The sequence below is a fragment of the Rhamphochromis sp. 'chilingali' genome, assembly GCF_963969265.1.
Source record: "Rhamphochromis sp. 'chilingali' genome assembly, chromosome: 20".
Classification (NCBI taxonomy): domain Eukaryota; kingdom Metazoa; phylum Chordata; class Actinopteri; order Cichliformes; family Cichlidae; genus Rhamphochromis; species Rhamphochromis sp. 'chilingali'.
In genome coordinates, this window is record NC_137947.1 from 32,233,003 (window position 1) to 32,253,912 (window position 20,910).

At 45.3% G+C, this 20,910-nt stretch overlaps 1 protein-coding gene across 1 annotated transcript; it reads left to right on the forward strand.

Moving 5' to 3' along the window:
* Positions 1–17,221: 17,221 nt before the first annotated feature.
* LOC308388215 (uncharacterized protein) lies at positions 17,222–20,517 on the forward strand (the record flags this gene model as incomplete). The annotated part of the gene is made up of 3 exons (XM_080868794.1): positions 17,222–17,332; positions 17,672–19,647; positions 19,870–20,517. The coding sequence occupies 2 exons, from the start codon at positions 17,222–17,224 to the stop codon at positions 18,878–18,880; spliced, it is 1,320 nt and encodes a 439-aa protein (XP_080724920.1). The 3' UTR covers positions 18,881–19,647; positions 19,870–20,517.
* Between the last annotated feature and the right edge of the window lie 393 nt (positions 20,518–20,910).

Genomic DNA, 20,910 nt, shown 5'->3' on the forward strand with positions numbered 1-20,910 from the left:
GCCCAGCACTACCTGACAGGAGGACAAAGAGCCCACATGGCTGCGGACACCATGTGGGTTTAAGCGGCTGACAGGTAAACTGACATTCGTCTGTGTGACGACTAGGGCTGGCACGATTAGTCGACTAGTCTCGATTACGTCGACTATCAAAAACATCGTCGACTGATTTAATAGTCGACGCGTCGTTTGAAGCTTTGTAAGATCCCGAAAGACGCAGGAATAAGTAGCAGGATTTAAGAGTGTAATAACGGACTGAAACAGAAGATGGCAGCACTGCATGTACAAGGATGCCAGCTGCCGTTAAACCCCGAAGAAGAAGAAGCTGTGTCCCAGAATTCATAGCGCAGCCCAGCTCAGTTTCCAACAATGGCGGCAGCTAGTTAGTTTTAATGTTACTCTTATTATTCTTTCTGGGTCACAAAATAAACGTTTAACATATTTTCAGGCGAGAATGTAGCTGTGTAAACCTCAAATATCTGCTCAGTTTATCAAGACACCGCATATTTTCAAAAGCGCTCCGACGTTTTCGGAGACGTCTGTTACCCACTAGCTCGATAGCTAGCTGGGGTCAAGGGTCACTAGAGCCGTGAGAACACCGGACTCCCGGCAAATCTTTTTCAAACCCACCGCCGTCTTTCGCTACTCAGGTTAAACATGATATATGAGTCACTTAGATAAATTAAAAATGTTATTGTTTGGCTTTTTTCAGTGTTTTATTTGTTCCTGAGTAAATCGGTTTGGCTGAGATTAAAGTTATAGTTTTTACACAGCTGAATAAACGTCAAGCAGACAGCTGATTATCAGAAGTGTGAGATGCTCCAGAATTTACTCCGGTGTCCTGTTATATTTTAGATAGCAAGGAGTTTATTAAACTTCACCGAAACAATCTGCAAATTTCATTAAAAATTAATAAACTATCATCTTGTCTTTATTTTTAGTTAGCACAGACCTTAAACACTTAAAGCTGTAAGCTAATGATAGTTATATAAGAGCAGATGCTGCTGGTGCAATAAGCTGTACGTTTTATGTCCAATGGATGATGATCTGATTAGTCGACTAATTGCAAAAATAATCAGTGACTAGTCGACTATCAAAATAATCGTTTGTGGCAGCCCTAGTGACGACAGAGATCAACGCACAGCTGATGTGATTTACGAGAGGTAATAAACGCACTGCAGAGGGTTAAATGTTTAACCTTTGACCTTTTCTTCTTCTGATGACTTCTGAGTTTTTGTGCTGACATCAGGATGAAAACCCGTTTCCATCGTAAGAACACTGAGCTCCTGAGCCGCCTGTGCTCTGGGTCACGTGATCCCATCAGGAGGATTATTGGGAATCATTTGAAGGATTTCTGCGGATATAATTCAGCATGTTAGGATAATAATTGATAGAAGATTCCACTTTCATCTGGTAAGACGCAGCTTCAGCGTGGATTAGACATCTGGACTGAGCTGCCTTATTTTCTGAGCCTTATTAGGCTGAATCTTATTTATCTCTTATCATGTCTGCAGCTCATCAGCTCCGATTATCATCTGCACTCTGCAGCTGCTGCACGGTCACGACCTGCTGCACGCCGCCGCCGTCGAGTCTCCGCGGAGGGAAACGCTTTCTGCACCCCAAACAGGAGTGACAACAGTTATTTAAGGAGTGCTTCTAACGAGCTGCGAAACAAAGAGATCGATTAAAAATAACGTGACCGCTAAACACATCGATCAAAACACGATGAGTCGTCAGAGCATGACGTCAGAGATTGATCACGACGAGACACACCTGAGCACAGGTGCAGCAACTGCAGCAAAGCAGCATGTAGCACAACCACTGGAACTTCCTGCAGCTGGGGGCGAGCTCGCATGGCGAGCTGCTCGTGTTGGTGGAAGACGGATTACTTTAGAGACAGGAAGAAGAAACATGGAGCAGTCGATGGCGAAGGAGCTGACTTTCAGGTGAAAATGTGATTTTGGATCATCGGGAAGTGGAAACAGGGCAAGCACCGCCGCTCGGGCGCCCCTCGGATTAACAGAAAGAACGTTCTGCTCGCGCTCAGTAAATTGGGGTCATGATGACATTTCATAAAACCATCAGAGCTTCTAAAAACCAATAAAGGAGAGTGAACGGCAGCGTCTCGGCCCGTCCAATCCGCCTGCTGCTGCCTCTATTTTTGGAGGAGAAGAGGAATGATGATTAATGTTATTGGATTATTTACATTGCCCTCAACATGATTGAGCCGCAGAAATGAAATTAAAATGTGTGTTGAATGGGATTTTCCAGGAAAGTCCTGTAAAAACCACAACGGTAATAAGGAATGACTAATTCTCCCAAAGTCGATTAAACACCATCTCATCCCGCAGGAAAACACGGCGCAGCCGCACAACCGGGAAGACGTGGATTAGACGGCCGCAGTCACATTAAGAGGCAGATTAAACTGCTTTTATTATCGATTCTTTTATTATTGTTCAGCCCGCTCTTGTTCTCGGGGCTTAACTCTGCTGCTTAGGCCACAAAACAAGTCATTAGACACAAAACCTGCGTGGCCCAAGGACACGGCGGATTAGGAGGAAACAGGCCCAGGGCCGCCATGTCAGAGGCCCCCGCCGGCCCCCAGAGGGCCGCCAGCAGCAGGAGGAGGAGTTTCTAACACACACAGCACTTTTCATGTTTCGAGACCTTCCCGACTCTCCGTGTGCCCCTTAGAGCCTGTGCATGGATTTTTCTGGGAATTGTCCAGTAAAGTCCAAACGATGTGGCGTTTGTGTCCGAGGTGCCTCAAAGCCCCTCTTAGGTTCTCACAGCCGAGCTCTTCTGTTCGGCTCTTAGACCGACGCATGAGAAGAGCTGCAGGACTTCCTAGGAACTAATGAAGATCCGTTACTGGACTCCAGGTATTCCTTGGTGAATAGTTGTTGCTTTCCAAAGTAACTGCTTCCGTGCTCAAAACACAACGCCTTCAGTGCCAGGCTGGGCGCTCCATCGCACTGACGTGGCCTCACACAAGACCTCTGAGGGACAACAAGCTTCATATACTAACCCTTCCTCCTCTCACCCAGTCACAGCAGACGGGCCTGCTTCTAACTGAGGTTTCTTCCTCTAAAAAGGGAGTTCTTCCTTCCCGCTGTCACCAAGTGCTGGCTTGTTTCTCTGTTTTATTCTAGGCTCTTTACCTGACAGTATAAAGTGACTTGGGTCAAATATCTACAAGTAAAAGTCCAGACAAACACGTGAGAGAGGAAGGGAGGAAGCACAGACGGCACACTGAGGAATAATCATCTGATCGAGGTACAAGCGGAACAATGACAAACAGGAGGAAACAGAATTCAATACAAGGCATTCGAAATAAATGTGTCAGGGTCCTGAGTCTGAGCGACCCAGGGTCCCTGAGCAGTTGTGGACTTATATTATTATTTTATCTTTTCTGGACTGTGCTGCTGTCCCGTTCTCCTTGCTTGTTTGTGTGTGTGAGTGCAGCAGTGACACTCTCAGGCCTGGTGGGTGTGGCCCTGCCGGATGGCTGGTCACGCCTAGGACCTCACACACCTGCTGCTGATCGGGCTCGTCGGGGGGAGCAGGGAATGATGGAGCTTCCTCCGGCGCAGGATCATTGCATGAGACTCCACGAAGAGCGTGGAAAGCCAGAGAGCAGCGAGCACGGGGAGTGCAGACACACGGGAGCCGAGAGCACAGGACACGGACTTATTGGGAAGGAAGACACGACACGGGAGTCAGGGGAACGCACAGGGATTGTTTATGTGCAGATTTACTGCACTGTAAATGAATGCACTGTTAAGCACAGAGAGTCCAGCATTTGGGTCCTCCTTTCCCCTCATCCCCACAGTCTGCCACACAGACCGTGACAAAATGACTATCAAAATAAAACAGGAAGAGCCTAAAAGAACATGATGACACGAGGAGCCCAAACTAACAGAGCATAATAAAAAGAACCAATAAAAATAACTCCAGGATACCAGAAACTGTCACTGGGATTATTATGGAAGCACGTGGACAGCATGAATGAAGAATTTCAGTCAGAAAACTAAAATGTTAACAAACTTATGAAGAGTTACAAAGAATAACTCCAGGTACACCGAAGCTCCGCCCCTGAAACACACACACAGACTGGGCGGAGAAAGCGAAAAGGTGGAGAGGCAGGTAGAAAGGTGGGTCTGCCCGGGTGGTCGAGGAGACACTAGGAGCACTGTTACACTGTAGTGTAGTACTTTTACTGCAGTAAGTAATCCGAGTAGTTCGTCCTGTGGAGCGACAGAGTGAGGATGAGGACGTCCTGCAGCTTCTGCATCATAACGGGCCAATCCCATTTTCATGCAGCAGCACGGCTCCTGTGTGGATGAAGGCTGAGGCAGATGAGTTTGTCCCATTATATAATGTTGGAGCCCAATATAATAATCTTAATGGGATAATTTAATGCAATTTTCTTTGATTTGATGCACTCTGACTCTGACGGCTAATCTAAAGGGAGTGTTTAAAATAGATTGAAAAATGAAGGAAGTCCGACCAGCTAATCCCCCCCCCCCCGCGGTCTGACCTAATCCAAACATCACCTGTTTCCTCAAATGTTCCCAACGACTGTTTCAGGCCTGAGACCCGGGGAGCGACCCAAGCTGCACAGTTTGTGAGGTGGTTGCGTCGGAGCGAGGCCTGCTGGGATCTCTCCTGCTTTAGGAACCACTGCCTGATGTTAAAGCTGCGGTTTGACCCCGCTCTCCTGCATCTTTGCATTCATGCTGATGTTCCCGAGTCCACGCACTGAGCTCCACCTCAGAATCAGCTCTGAGGGTCTGAACTCCACCAGCATCCACCAGCAGCAGCTCTGCATCGCTTCCTTTAAGCTGATCTCATCGTACAACACAAACTCAAGTTCATCTGCAGTGATCACGTGTTAATGCACATGTAGCGTGCATGAGTCCAGATGTCAACAGCTGCAGTTCCTCCTCAATCAGCTCATATAAGAGACAGAAAACAATTCATGTGCAGCACTAAGCCCTCCCTTCACACACACTAATGGATCCTAAAGACACACACTTAATCACACACTCAGCGTTCACATCACGTATGTGTCGACGACCAGAAAACAGGTCGTCTCGCTGCGCTCGCTCATTCACTTTAAACCAGCTCAGCTTCCAGCACGCTCCGAGATGGTCAAAGAAATCCAACCAGAACATGACTGAGTCTGTAAAACACACAGAGACTCAACGATGACGTGCAGAGGCATTAATGGACTACAACAGGACACAAAGCAAAACGAAAAACCTTTAAAAGCAAAAGCAAAGAGATCAAAATGACTAAAAAGGACGACACAAAGACACAAGGGGTGTCCTCCTGAGGCCACATCTGTCGGCCGATTACGTCACAGCGACGCAACAAAGGCTGTCCAAATGCGTAGACTCCTCCGAATGCAGCCGACAAATGCGTCCTTCATTTCCCCAGATTTGAAGGATGGGTCGGGTGTGTTCTTCGTGGACCACCATATCCCAGAAATCATAGCGCGGCCCAGCCAATTCCAATTTCCAACAATGGCGGCAGCTGCTAAGTTTTAATATTTCTCTTATTAATTTTTCTGTGATACAAAATAAACTTTTAAGATATTTTCAGGCGAGAATGTAGCTGTGTAAATATCTGCTCAGTTTATCAAGACATCTCATATTGGCAAAAGCGCTCTGACATTTTTGGAGACGTCTGTTATGGTAAATGGCCTGTATTTATATAGCGCTTTACACATCCACACATCCACACACTGGTGATGGCAGCTACATTGTAGCCACAGCCACCCTGGGGCGCACTGACAGAGGCGAGGCTGCCGGACACTGGCGCCACCGGGCCCTCTGACCACCACCAGTAGGCAACGGGTGAAGTGTCTTGCCCAAAGACACAACGACTCAGGCTGTCGGAGCCGGGGCTCGAACCGGCAACCTTCCGATTACAAGGCGAACTCCCAACTCTTGAGCCACGATCGCCCCACCAGCTCGATAGCTGACCGAGGGGTCAAGGGTCACCAGATAACAGCGAACTCCCAGCACATCATTTTCAACACAGACCTACAGCTGTAACAAGGATCAAACATGTCGTTATTAATCACGTCAGGCTGAAAACCCTTTTCTCAACAGTAACCCACGAAATTCAGGAAACATGTTTTTATCTGAATTACCTCTGCACTGCATAGCAATGATAATAACAATAATAATAGCAGTAGCCTCTGTGCTGCATACTTTCAGTTATTCTGACTGTTGGATCGAAGGCGTCCTCACAAACTCGTCCGTCCTTCTTTCATGTGTGAGATGTTGGGTGTACGAGCCTCCGCTGACCATCGAACCCATTTCTGCGGCTCAGCTGCAGCAGAACCTGAACTCACGTGTTTATTTCTAGATGAGCCCAAAGGTCGCACTGTGCAGAAAAAGGACAATAAGTGACATATTGTAGAGTAAATAAAGCCTGTGAAGATGAATCCTTAATCATGTCTGCTGTTGGAGGTTGTTAGATTACATATTGTCTCACAGCCTCCTGATCTTTAATATCAGCGCTGTGAAACGCTTAAACCCTGCAGGCAATCTGCTGCTCAGCGATTGGAGTGGCTGCAAAGCTGATCAAACACAAACTGAATCAAATCAAAGCTAAACTTTCACATCATTTTAGATCGCTTAGAGGTCAAAGGTCAGGCCGCACACACTAACACAAAGGATTTCTTACCTTCAGAGCCAGCAGACAACTCAACTGAGTTTGGAGATTTACGGTTTTATCTACAGAAGATCAAATTAAAACATTTTTTCCACGTAACTCTCAAACATTCAGGTCGCGTTTCGGACGGTTCCACGGCAACCGAAGCCTCGAGTTGGTATCTCCAGGAAAGTGGATGGATGAGAAAACCAGTGCTTGCGTCAACCTGGAGTTTGGCGTGCCTCAGGGATCAGCTCTCGGGCCTCTGTTCTTTCCTGTTTTAATCAGCTGACACAGTTATCTGACCGTTTGGATCTCAGAGACAACAGGACCCAAGAACAGATCCCTGAGGGACTCCAAAGGTCTGAGAAGCACAATCACACCAGGTTTGGATTTATGAAAACTTAACTATTTATTAATAAAGATAATGCATTTACCTTTTCACTCAGGTAAACATCTGAAAGCTGCTTTGCACCCCACCTGCATCGCATCGTCCTTGTCAGGCTGTTTCTGGCTTCATTGCAGGCTTTGGTCTGTAATCAGTGTTCTCAGTAACAGTTCGTGCTGAGGTTCCCTGAAAAGCAGAGATGACGACACAGACCAAGCTTGTCTGACCTGATCCATCGACAGCACGAGGTTACTCATTAATGCCGCTGTGTGGTTTGGATTACTCGCTGGGAGAAAGTCCCGATCCTGAGCTTCATGTTCACACTGATTCTTCTCTGAGGAGCTCCGTGAGCCCATCAGCTGTTGGTACGCCCAGAGTTTTTAACAAACTGAGCTCAGAGATGAGCAGAGCTAATAAATAGGCAGAGAATGAGGACCGAAGGTTCAAAGAAACGAGAGACAACGAGTGACAGCACGGAGAAAGACGAGAGGCTTGTCTAACGGAGGACGAGAGCGACGTGGATACGTCAGCAGATAAAAACATATGAAGTTTACATTGCTGTTGCCCAAAACACAAAACGTTTCAAATAACAGCAGAGAACAGGACACATCAAAAACATCATAAAAATCAGTTCAGTCATCTGAGGAGCTTGGACAGAAAAGCGACTGCACTTCTTTAAGAAGCTCCTTCAGCTCTAACACCAAACGCTGGAGCGTCCTTGTGTCCTTTAAGATCGTCGCTGCAGTGTATTCTGAAGTTGTCGTTCTTTTCCTTTAATGTGTTGGGCCCGCTCAGCCTTCATTAAATCAGCTTCGTCTGTGCAGATCAACTCTCTGAGGTCATCACATACATCTTTAACCTCAGTCTCAGCCTGGAGAGGGTCCCCATTCTGTGGAAGTCCTCCTGCTTGGTGCCGGTCCCAAAGACAACGCACCCTAAGGAGCCAAACCACTTCAGGCCCATTGCCCTGACTTCATACCTGATGAAGACCATGGAGGGGATCATACTACACCACCTTCTCCCACTAGTCTAGAGGTCTAGACCTGCTGCAGTTTGCCTACCAGCTGAACATCGGGGTGGATGATGCTGTTACCTACCTGCTTCTCTCATCTCTCATCAGCACAGTGAGAGTCATGTTTTTTGACTTCTCCAGTGCCTTCAACTGTCCGCTGAAGTCCATCGAGCAGGTTGGGGAGGAGAGGATGTTGTCTAACATCCATCATGGACATCACCTCCCACCCCTGCATGAGACTGTACAAGCACCGAGCCGCTCGTTCAGACTTTTACACCCACAGTGTAGGAAGGAGCGCTACCACAGGTCGTTCTTACAGCAGCTGTCAGACTCTATAATGCAGCTTAACATCCTTTGGTCATCTTACTCACCAGCTTGTTTGTTCTCTGCACATTTTATGCATATCTCCGGGCAATTGTTCTATATGTATTTCTCTACATTGTTACCTGTATATACAAACTTCATTTGCTTATGTTTACAGGACCACTTTGTGTCTTCCTTTTATATTTTATATTCCCCTTACTTCTCATCCTTGTGATAATAAAGTTTTATTCTATTCTATTCGTCTGGTTCTGCTGACCGCCGTGGATCCAAACTCTTGGGAATAAGTCTGTGTGCATCTCAGGTGAAATCATTCCTCTTTATTCGGGGGCCTGTGAAGCTGCTTTTGTGTTGAGCTTATTTCTGATGGAGGATATTATTTGAGTGTTTTTCTTCTTCTCCCTCCATTTAATCTGACTTTAATCCTTATTAATGTGTTTACATTTTCCTCCTATTGTCTTTTGTTTGTTTGAAGCTCGCACAGAGTGAAGTGTGTGTGGTTCTGTCTGATCCTTCTGTTTTTTCATCCAGGTGACTCAAATCCTGTTTGTATCCTCACACAAACTCATCTCCCCCTCTTCTTCCCCTCGCCTCCTTAATTTCCTGATAACCTGTTAATTTTATTGTTTTTCACTCACATTACACGATTACTGCAACGACCCAGCGACTCAAATCACTTAATGCATTATTATTGAGGCCAGGCCCTCGTCGCGTGGGCTCCTTTAGCCAAATGACTGTTGATATTTGCTTTTAATTTAAGCAATCCACTACAAGACTCATTAACATGCTGCTAGATTAACTGCCTCCAAGCTGAGGTTATCCGCCTCTTAATGCCCTTTCCATGGAGATAATCCCTGCTAACTTGGATTGGAGGCAACAATGAGATAAGCAGTGAATATGAAGAGATGAAGGAGGACCCGTCTGATCTCATCCAACAATGATTGTTTTTCACTTTCGCCTGCAATTTGCTTAATTTGAGGGTTATTGACTGGCAGTGTGTCACAGAGCCTGAAGGCAGCACTGATCCTGATGGATTATTGATCAGCAAATTGTGCAATCACAAATCGCAATATCTTTCAGGAAACAACAGGATTTACAGTTGACAGTAAAACGGTGACATGCTGACTACAATATCTGTATATACATGCAGTAATATTGTGGGCATGATTATTCACAGCTCAACACCTCATCAGCACCTCAGAAATCTTGGACAAAGCAAAGGCTGGGGTCGGGTTCCTCAGGGATCATTTCTGAGTCCTCTTTTTTTCACAACAAAATCACAACAACAGTCGCCTCAAAGTGCTTTATATTATAAGGTCGACCCTACAATAATACATGCAGAGAAAACCCAACAATCATATGACCCCCTGTGAGCAGCACTTTGGCGACAGTGGGAAGGAAAAACTCCCTTTTAACAGGAAGAAACCTCCAGCAGAACCAGGCTCAGGGAGGGGCGGGGCCATCTGCTGTGATTGGTTGGTGTGAGAGAAGGAAGACAGGATAAAGAAATGCTGTGGAAGAGAGACCGAGGTTAATAACAAGTGTGAGTCAGTGCAGAGAGGTCTGTTAACACATAGGGCCTGTTTCAATATGTGTACTTGTGCGTATTTGTGTTCTCGTGTACTCGTGATACGCCATCAGTCGGAGACCAAGTACTGTTCCAATTCAAAGTACGCATCAAGCCGAGAACGCAAAAAATTCCCGGATGTGTTCTCACTCCGCCCGTTTTATCGAGCATGCATCAGTGGTGACTTGTGTGGACTTGGTACAGCTAAATATCCCAGAATGCATTTCTCCAAAACTCAAACGCGGCAATGGCGGATAGGCGCGGCATTTAAGTTATTTTCAAACGAGAATGTAGCTGTGTAAACTTCAAATATCTGCTCGATTTATCAAGACATCACATATTTGCAAAAGTGCTCTGATGTTTTCAGAGACGTCTGTGACCAGCTCGATAGCTGACCGGGAGGTCGAGGATTTCTAGAGAACAGCGGACTCCCGGCACATCGTTTTCAACCCCCCCACGGTCTTTTCGCTACTCAGGTTAAACGTGATATATAAATTTCTGAGGCAACTTCGAAATGTAAATTTTTGGTTTATTTCAGTGTTTTATTTGTTCCTGAGTAAATCGTTCTGGCTGAGATATACAGTGGGGCAAAAAAGTATTTAGTCAGCCACCGATTGTGCAAGTTCCCCCACTTAAAATGATGACAGAGGTCAGTAATTTGCATCAGAGGTACACTTCAACTGTGAGAGACAGAATGTGAAAAAAAAATCCATGAATCCACATGGTAGGATTTGTAAAGAATTTATTGGTAAATCAGGGTGGAAAATAAGTATTTGGTCAATAACAAAAATACAACTCAATACTTTGTAACATAACCTTTGTTGGCAATAACAGAGGTCAAACGTTTACTATAGGTCTTTACCAGGTTTGCACACACAGTAGCTGGTATTTTGGCCCATTCCTCCATGCAGATCTTCTCGAGAGCAGTGATGTTTTGGGGCTGTCGCCGAGCAACACGGACTTTCAACTCCCGCCACAGATTTTCTATGGGGTTGAGGTCTGGAGACTGGCTAGGCCACTCCAGGACTTTCAAATGCTTCTTACGGAGCCACTCCTTTGTTGCCCGGGCGGTGTGTTTTGGATCATTGTCATGTTGGAAGACCCAGCCTCGTTTCATCTTCAAAGTTCTCACTGATGGAAGGAGGTTTCGGCTCAAAATCTCACGATACATGGCCCCATTCATTCTGTCCTTAACACGGATCAGTCGTCCTGTCCCCTTGGCAGAAAAACAGCCCCATAGCATGATGTTTCCACCCCCATGCTTCACAGTAGGTATGGTGTTCTTGGGATGCAACTCAGTATTCTTCTTCCTCCAAACACGACGAGTTGAGTTTATACCAAAAAGTTCTACTTTGGTTTCATCTGACCACATGACATTCTCCCAATCCTCTGCTGTATCATCCATGTGCTCTCTGGCAAACTTCAGACGGGCCTGGACATGCACTGGCTTCAGCAGCGGAACACGTCTGGCACTGCAGGATTTGATTCCCTGCCGTTGTAGTGTGTTACTGATGGTGACCTTTGTTACGTTGGTCCCAGCTCTCTGCAGGTCATTCACCAGGTCCCCCCGTGTGGTTCTGGGATCTTTGCTCACCGTTCTCATGATCATTTTGACCCCACGGGATGAGATCTTGCGTGGAGCCCCAGATCGAGGGAGATTATCAGTGGTTGTGTATGTCTTCCATTTTCTGATGATTGCTCCCACAGTTGATTTTTTCACACCAAGCTGCTTGCCTATTGTAGATTCACTCTTCCCAGTCTGGTGCAGGTCTACAATACTTTTCCTGGTGTCCTTCGAAAGCTCTTTGGTCTTGGCCATGGCGGAGTTTGGAGTCTGACTGTTTGAGGCTGTGGACAGGTGTCTTTTATACAGATGATGAGTTCAAACAGGTGCCATTCATACAGGTAACGAGTGGGGGACAGAAAAGCTTCTTACAGAAGACGTTACAGGTCTGTGAGAGCCAGAGATTTTCCTTGTTTGAGGTGACCAAATACTTATTTTCCACCCTGATTTACCAATAAATTCTTTACAAATCCTACCATGTGAATTCATGGATTTTTTTTTCACATTCTGTCTCTCACAGTTGAAGTGTACCTCTGGTGCAAATTACTGACCTCTGTCATCATTTTAAGTGGGGGAACTTGCACAATCGGTGGCTGACTAAATACTTTTTTGCCCCACTGTATTTAAATTCAGGAGGAAACATTTTCACCGGGAACAAAAACAGCATGTTAATACTTGGAGATTCTGAAGGCTGTTTCAAAATGATCAGATTATAATTTAAATATTTGTTCAGTTCTCTTCCAAACCCCAGCAGCTGTCTATTGTAATTTTTGAGTGTCTACTAAAATAAAAATAAAGGCGTTCTAACATCTCACCTGGTTGTTTTTATTAAGACATACAGTGGGGCAAAAAAGTATTTAGTCAGCCACCGATTGTGCAAGTTCCCCCACTTAAAATGACAGAGGTCAGTAATTTGCACCAGAGGTACACTTCAACTGTGAGAGACAGAATGTGAAAAAAAATCCATGAATTCACATGGTAGGATTTGTAAAGAATTTATTGGTAAATCAGGGTGGAAAATAAGTATTTGGTCACCTCAAACAAGGAAAATCTCTGGCTCTCACAGACCTGTAACGTCTTCTGTAAGAAGCTTTTCTGTCCCCCACTCGTTACCTGTATGAATGGCACCTGTTTGAACTCATCATCTGTATAAAAGACACCTGTCCACAGCCTCAAACAGTCAGACTCCAAACTCCGCCATGGCCAAGACCAAAGAGCTTTCGAAGGACACCAGGAAAAGTATTGTAGACCTGCACCAGACTGGGAAGAGTGAATCTACAATAGGCAAGCAGCTTGGTGTGAAAAAATCAACTGTGGGAGCAATCATCAGAAAATGGAAGACATACAAGACCACTGATAATCTCCCTCGATCTGGGGCTCCACGCAAGATCTCATCCCGTGGGGTCAAAATGATCATGAGAACGGTGAGCAAAGATCCCAGAACCACACGGGGGGACCTGGTGAATGACCTGCAGAGAGCTGGGACCAAAGTAACAAAGGTCACCATCAGTAACACACTACAACGGCAGGGAATCAAATCCCGCAGTGCCAGACATGTCCCGCTGCTGAAGCCAGTGCATGTCCAGGCCCGTCTGAAGTTTGCCAGAGAGCACATGGATGATACAGCAGAGGATTGGGAGAATGTCATGTGGTCAGATGAAACCAAAGTAGAACTTTTTGGTATAAACTCAACTCGTCGTGTTTGGAGGAAGAAGAATACTGAGTTGCATCCCAAGAACACCATACCTACTGTGAAGCATGGGGGTGGAAACATCATGCTATGGGGCTGTTTTTGATTTGACAGTTGATTTTTTCACACCAAGCTGCTTGCCTATTGTAGATTCACTCTTCCCTGTCTGGTGCAGGTCTACAATACTTTTCCTGGTGTCCTTCGAAAGCTCTTTGGTCTTGGCCATGGCGGAGTTTGGAGTCTGACTGTTTGAGGCTGTGGACAGGTGTCTTTTATACAGATGATGAGTTCAAACAGGTGCCATTCATACAGGTAACGAGTGGGGGACAGAAAAGCTTCTTACAGAAGACGTTACAGGTCTGTGAGAGCCAGAGATTTTCCTTGTTTGAGGTGACCAAATACTTATTTTCCACCCTGATTTACGAATAAATTCTTTACAAATCCTACCATGTGGATTCATGGATTTTTTTTTCACATTCTGTCTCTCACAGTTGAAGTGTACCTCTGGTGCAAATTACTGACCTCTGTCATCATTTTAGGTGGGGGAACTTGCACAATGGGTGGCTGACTAAATACTTTTTTGCCCCACTGTACATGTACACTATTTTTATTAATAGAGATTTTGCTACTGAGGTTAAACATGATCTATAAGTCTCTTAGATCACTTCTAAATGTCAATGTTTGGTTCATTTCAGTGTTTTATTTGTTCCTGAGTAAATCAGTTTGGCTGAGATCAAAGTTAAGCTTTCTAACATATTAATAAAAACTCCGGACCTGTGACATCATCAAGTACGCTGGTGTTCTGTGCTCGCGTTCTCGGCAAGTCCGGACTCGCCGAGAACGCGAGCACAGACTCGCGTACTTGAGAATTGAGAAAGGGCCATAATGAGTGAAGAAGAAACACCCAGTGCATCATGGGAATCCCCCAGCAGTCTACACCTATTGCAGCATAACTAAGGGAGGATTCAGAGTCACCTGGTCCAGCCCTAACTATATGCAGTGTTGGGAAGGTTACTTTTAAAATGTATTCCACTACAGATTACAGATTACCTGCCCCCAAATGTATTTTGTAACGTTTTCCGTTAAGTTACTCAATGAGAGTAATGTATTCTGAATACGTTGGATTACTTAATATATTGTCATGCTTTTTACAACTACATGAATGTCCTATTGCTGTGTGATTTATTACTATTACTGAAGGTTACTCTCCATACAAAGAGTAAAGTAAGGGTAGGTGGACATTAGGTAAGGCTGCACTTTTTGCAGTAATCTCGTATAGAAAACTATTCTGCGCGTATATAAAACAGGTCTGTGGCTCCGAACCGTAAAGGCGTAAAACCGTAAAACCGTAAAGGGACCCTTGGATGGATGCAAGGATGGATGATGGATGCATGGATGGATGGATGCATGGATGCATGGATGCATGGATGATGGATGGATGGATGGATGGATGGATGCATGGATGGATGGATGCATGGATGGATGCATGGATGGATGGATGGATGGATGGATGATGGATGCATGGATGGATAGATGCATGGATGGATGGATGGATGCATGCATGGATGGATGGATGGATGCACGCATGGATGGATGCATGGATGGATGGATGCATGGATGGATGCATGGTTGGATGCATGGATGGATGGATGCATGGATGGATGCATGGATGATGGATGGATGGATGATGGATGCATGGATGGATGGATGATGGATGCATGGATGGATGATGGATGCATGGATGGATGCATGGATGGATGATGGATGCATGGATGGATGGATGGATGGATGGATGGATGGATGCATGGATGGATGCATGGATGGATGCATGCATGGATGGATGCATGGATGGATGATGGATGCATGGATGGATGGATGGATGGATGGATGGATGGATGGATGGATGGATGGATGATGGATGCATGGATGCATGGATGGATGGATGGATGGATGATGGATGCATGGATGCAGTGCCCTGAAACCTGCTTTGAAGACCAAGATGGAGGTCTGCACATCACTATTTGTTTGTGGATTATCTCATATTCAGCACTGAACATGAGCCATATCGTTTTGTCTTCACATCAGCAATAAATAAAATCCCCAAACCTGACCTCTGACCCCGCCTCAGTTGTTAAAATACTTTTGATTTGCTTCAGAGTTCGAAGCCAATTAGAAGAAGCAGGAGTTTTTTTCTGCAGTTTCCCTGGCGTCCAGCAGAGGCAGCAGTGAGTCCGTTACCATAGACAAGCATGTTTACAGGCTGATGTCCACAGGTGCAGCCTCTGTAGATAATCTCCTGCTTCATAACACCTGTACAGAGGGAGGATTTACTTATAGCTCACCTGTTTGAAGTTTGCATTATTAGGGGCGTGGCCTCTTTGAATGAAAGGTGAATGGTGACACAGCTGGTAGGGTCACCTGAACTGGACCTCTCGACAGTGTTTGTTCTGTTGGAGCCTTTTGGAGCATTTTTAATGACATCATGTGACCAATAATATAGCCGCTGTGAGGTCACTGTACTAACAGACCACCTGAGGAGGCGGAGCTTCAGTTTTAGGCTCTCATTTGCATGTTGCTGATCAATCATTAGCAGGAATCTGTCATGCTACGTCCTCTACTCTGAACATAGTTTGTTCTAGGTCCAAAGCTGAAACACAGAGTCTGTGTGAAGGTGAACATCCTCAACTGTTTATTAATATTTGTCATTTTGAAACCGATTTGATTCTTATTCTGTCCTCCAATCTGTTCTTAGCTTCATTGTGTTAATCCCAGCACACTTTCCTCTTGTTAACAGGCACACACACACACACACACACACACACACACACACACACACACACACACACACACTTCCTCAGTCAGCTCATTATAATTCATATGTATATGATTTCACAGTATTAACGTAACTATTTATGTACTATAACTAATTCATAATTCAATATTTCATAAGATCAGAATAAAATATTTTAAAAATGCCTGAAAATATTAAGAAATTGCAACAACCAAACACCGTCAAATATTAATAAATGTTTCAAAAAAAAACTCAGTGCTTTTTCTTACTAACAGGTGTGAAGATGATGGAGAATGGCTGACGAAGGTCTGACTGAGTCCTGGAATTCCCTCCTTCCCAGTTATCCCAGCATGGGTGGAAACTGGAGGAGAAAAAGGATCAGGGAGGGAAAAGGAAGGACAGATGGAGGAGGAGAGTGAGGCATGCAAAGAAAGGGATGGGGAGGGGTGAAGATGGTGGGAAGGGAGGGTGAAACGGAGGGGGCAGCCACATGGTGGAGCAGAGTGTGAGCGACCACACACATCACAATTATGCCCGATAATTAATTAATTAACATCTGACCTGAGAGAAAATTACAATCAGACTTAATCCAGGAGAAGAGATGAACCTGGAGCCTACAGAGCCCACAGACTGAGCTCGTGTTTACAGTACAGCGAGTACTTCAACACATGGAGAATACCTGCATCACATAAACTTTACTCCATTTGTACCTCAGATTATCGATATGAATACTTGCACATGTTTAACTATAGACACGTGTACACTCATATACAATACACAGGTCATAAACCAAAACAACATGTTTACAGAAGCCGAAGACTCTGTGGTTAACACCCACCAAATCTCTCAGCTTTGTGAAAATAATCTTTTTCATATATTTATATATAAGTAATAATTAAACATTGCTTCATATGGAATTATATTTATGTGACCTTAATGAATACTTTAGGCCTGTGTTACTCTGGCGTACATCTATAACATTGAGGACACACAATGAGCTCGATCACTGACAGGAACGTTTCCTATATACATGCAATTGATTGTTTTTATCGTGTGAATTTTTGTATTGATGTACTTCATCTGTACAGCTGTAGCTTAATAAACCATATGAAACTTTATTGAAACATCTCTATGTCACATCTGTTTGAGATGACAGATGGTGTAACCTGGGCACATCACTGTGAAAGAACTCTGCAGCAGAGACATTGAGCTGTTAGCCGTTAGCATGCGTCCGTACTACCTGCCCCGGGAATTCTCGCATGTTATCGCGATAACAGCGTATGCGCCCCCCCCCTCGGCCAACGCGGATGCAGCCTGTGACTCTCTCCACTCTGTGGTCAGCAGACTGCAAACACAATCTCCGAGAGCCCTTCTCATAATATCAGGGGACTTGAATCATGCCTCTTTGGACTCCACACTGCCCACCTTCACCCAGTATGTGACCTGCCCAACCAGAGTCAATAAAACACTGGACTTACTGTATGCCAATGCAGAAGAGGCATACAGTTCATCACCTCTCCCTCCACTGGGCAGATCTGATCATAACCTGGTGCACCTTGTCCCTGTGTATGAGCCCTTAGTACGCAGGGAGCCACCAGCCACCCGCACAGTACAGAGATGGTCAGAGGAGAGCGAGGAGGCTCTTAAGGACTGTTTTGAGTCGACTGTGTGGGAGGTGATCTGTGACAACCATGGAGAGGACATCGACAGCCTTACTACATGCATTACTGACTATATAAACTTCTGTGTGGATAACACTGTACCTACCAGGACTGTACGGAGTTTCTCCAACAACAAACCTTGGACTACCCCAGAAATTAAAGCTGTCCTCAAGCAGAAGAGGAGGGCCTTCAAATCCAGAGACAAAGAGGAGTTGAAAAGGGTGCAGAGAGAGTTGAGAGGACTGATAAGGAATGGGAAGGAGAGCTACAGGCAGAAGATGGAGAACCAGCTTCAGCAAAACAACGTTGGTGAAGTCTGGAGAGGCCTCAGAACCATCTCGGGCCACAAACAGCAGAACTCTCTGCCTGGGAGGGATGTGAGGTGGGCAAATGAACTGAATCATTTCTTCAACAGATTTGACTCAGCCATGAGGCAGTCTGCAACATCGGCTGCAGACTCACCCACCCCCACTGCTGCTGTTCCACCTCTGACACCTCAGACACTTCACACCTCCTCTACTCACCCTGCTCACTCCCCCCCACCCCCAACAACAGCATCCAATACACACTCAACACAAGGCTCCAGCCTGTCTCTCTCAACCACCCAGGTTAGGAGGGAACTGAGGAGGATTAAAGCCAAGAAGGCAGCGGGTCCAGATGGCATCAACTCGAGGGTCGTCAGGTCCTGCGCGGACCAACTGTGTGGGGTGATGGAGCACCTCTTCAACCTGAGCCTGAGGTTGGCTCAGCTTCGGCGCCTGGTGAGCTCATCACTGGACCAACTTCAGTTGCCTACCATTGGAATTGGAGTGGATGATGCCGTCATTCACCTCCTACATCGTTCCCTCGCTCACCTGGAGACCGCTGGAAGCACTGTGAGAATCATGTTCTTTGATTTCTCCAGTGCCTTCAACACTATTCTTCCCTCGGTCCTGAAGGACAAGCTGGAGAACTCAGGAGTGGACCATCACCTCACTACATGGATTTTGGACTACCTCACCGACCGACCACAGTATGTGAGGACTCAGGGCTGTGTGTCGGACAGGGTCGTCTGCAGTACGGGGGCCCCACAGGGAACGGTTCTGGCTCCGTTCCTCTTCACCATCTACACTGCAGACGTCTCCCACAACTCCACCCAGTGCTTCCTGCAGAAGTTCTTGTCACAGGCTGGGTCTCCGACCCAGCACTCTGAGTTTTCTTTGTATTTTTTGATATGTTATTAGTTTTTGTGTTATTTCCTATTTTGCCTTTAGTTTGGGCAGTTATTGATTATTGTTCCTGGGTTTTCTATGTTTTGGGGTTTGGTATTTATTCATCACGTATTAGGTCTGTTAAGTTGTGTTGTCATGTTTAGTTTTAGTATTTCCTGTTTTATTCTGACAATGTCATGTGTTCTCTGTTAATTGTATTTAGCTTTTCTCTCCTGGTCCTGTCATTAGGTTTATGGCTGTCAGCTGTTTCCCCATATGTTTCCACTTCCCCTGATCACCTCATGTCTGTATTTAAGCCTTTTGTTTTCTTCATGCCATTGTCGGGTCGTCTGTTTATTCTGCCCTAGTTCTAGCCTGGTTCTGTTTATTTTGACCTCGGTCTTAGTTATGGTTTTCATCTGTTATTCATCATTAGTCTTAGTCATAGTATTTGCTGGTTATTTTCCATCACAGTCATAGTTTAGGTTTTGGTCTCAGTACCGTTTAGTGTTTTGTTTCTTAGTGTTTTGTCAGTTTACTTTGGTTTCCTGGTTTACTCCTGCCGTCATCTAATAAAGGATCACTTTTCTGCTCAAACTTTCAACTACTCGTCATCATCTGCTTTTGGGTCCTGTTTCCACACACATCGGCGCACCCCGCCGTGACAGTTCTCTGATGACTCTGCAATAGTCACCTCATCATTGATGGGGACGACAAGGAGTACAGAGGACTGACTCAAGGCTTTGTGGACTGGTGCCAGCTGAACTACCTCCAGATCAACACCAGTAAACTTAAAGTAAGTAAGTAAACTTTATTTATTAAGCGCTTTTCGCAGACAGGCAATCACAAAGCGCTGTACACAAATATTAAAATATTAAAATAAACAATAAAATCAATAGACATTATATACAATGTAAAAGATCAAATGTAAATAATGTAAAAAAAATAAAAATAAAATATGTAGATCAACAAAAGGCTTGTTTGAACAGAAGAGTTTTTAACTGTTTTTTAAAAACCTTCAGTAAAACCAAGGAGCTGGTGGTAGACTTCCACAGGCACAAGCATTCTCCACTGCAACCACTGAACATCCAAGGTATGGACATCGAGGCTGTGGACAGCTACAGGTACCTTGGTGTTCATCTGAACAATAGACTGGACTGGACTCATAACTCAGACGCCCTCTACAGGAAAGGGCAGAGCAGGCTGTACCTGCTGCGGAGACTCAGGTCGTTTGGAGTGAAGGGCCCACTCCTGAAGACCTTCTATGACTCTGTGGTGGCCTCAGCCTTCCTTTACTCTGTGGTCTGCTGGGGCGGCAGCATCTCTGCCGGGGACAGGAAGAGACTGAACAGGCTGATCCGCAGGGCCAGCTCTGTTCTGTCCTCTGGACCCAGTGGAGGTGGTGAGTGACAGGAGAACGGCGGCTAAGCTGTCATCCCTGATGGACAACATCTCCCACCCCATGCAGCAGACTGTGACAGCACTGAGCAGCTCCTTCAGTGGCTGCAGCACCCACGGTGTGGGACGGAGAGATTTCACAGGTCTTTCCTTCCCACTGCTGTCAGACTCCACAACAAAGACTCCAACTGATCAAACACATCCACATGTGCAATAAGATTAAGTGCAAAACCCTCTGACAAAGTTGTATTTTTACTCAGTTGTATTAAGCATTTGTATTCTATTGTTATCCTATTGTATATTTTATTCTATTCATTCTACTGTATATAGTATTTTATTTTATTCTATTCTGTACAGCTGTGTACTGTATTTATTCTTATTGTATTCTAATTTTTGCCTCATAACTTTTGCACTGTCCACTTCCTGCTGTGACAAAACAAATTTCCCACATGTGGGACTAATAAAGGTTATCTTATCTTAATATTCTCAGGACAACATCTTTACCTCAGACCAGTGATGACTTCCTTTAAAGGCAACACGAATAGATGTAAACTACACCCTGACCTTCTGAAGGAGGCGTAGACCCAGGATTAGGTCAGGATTAGGGTTGAGGTTAGAAATGAAGGGTCACCAGGACTCAGGGTTAGAGGTTGATCACATCAGTG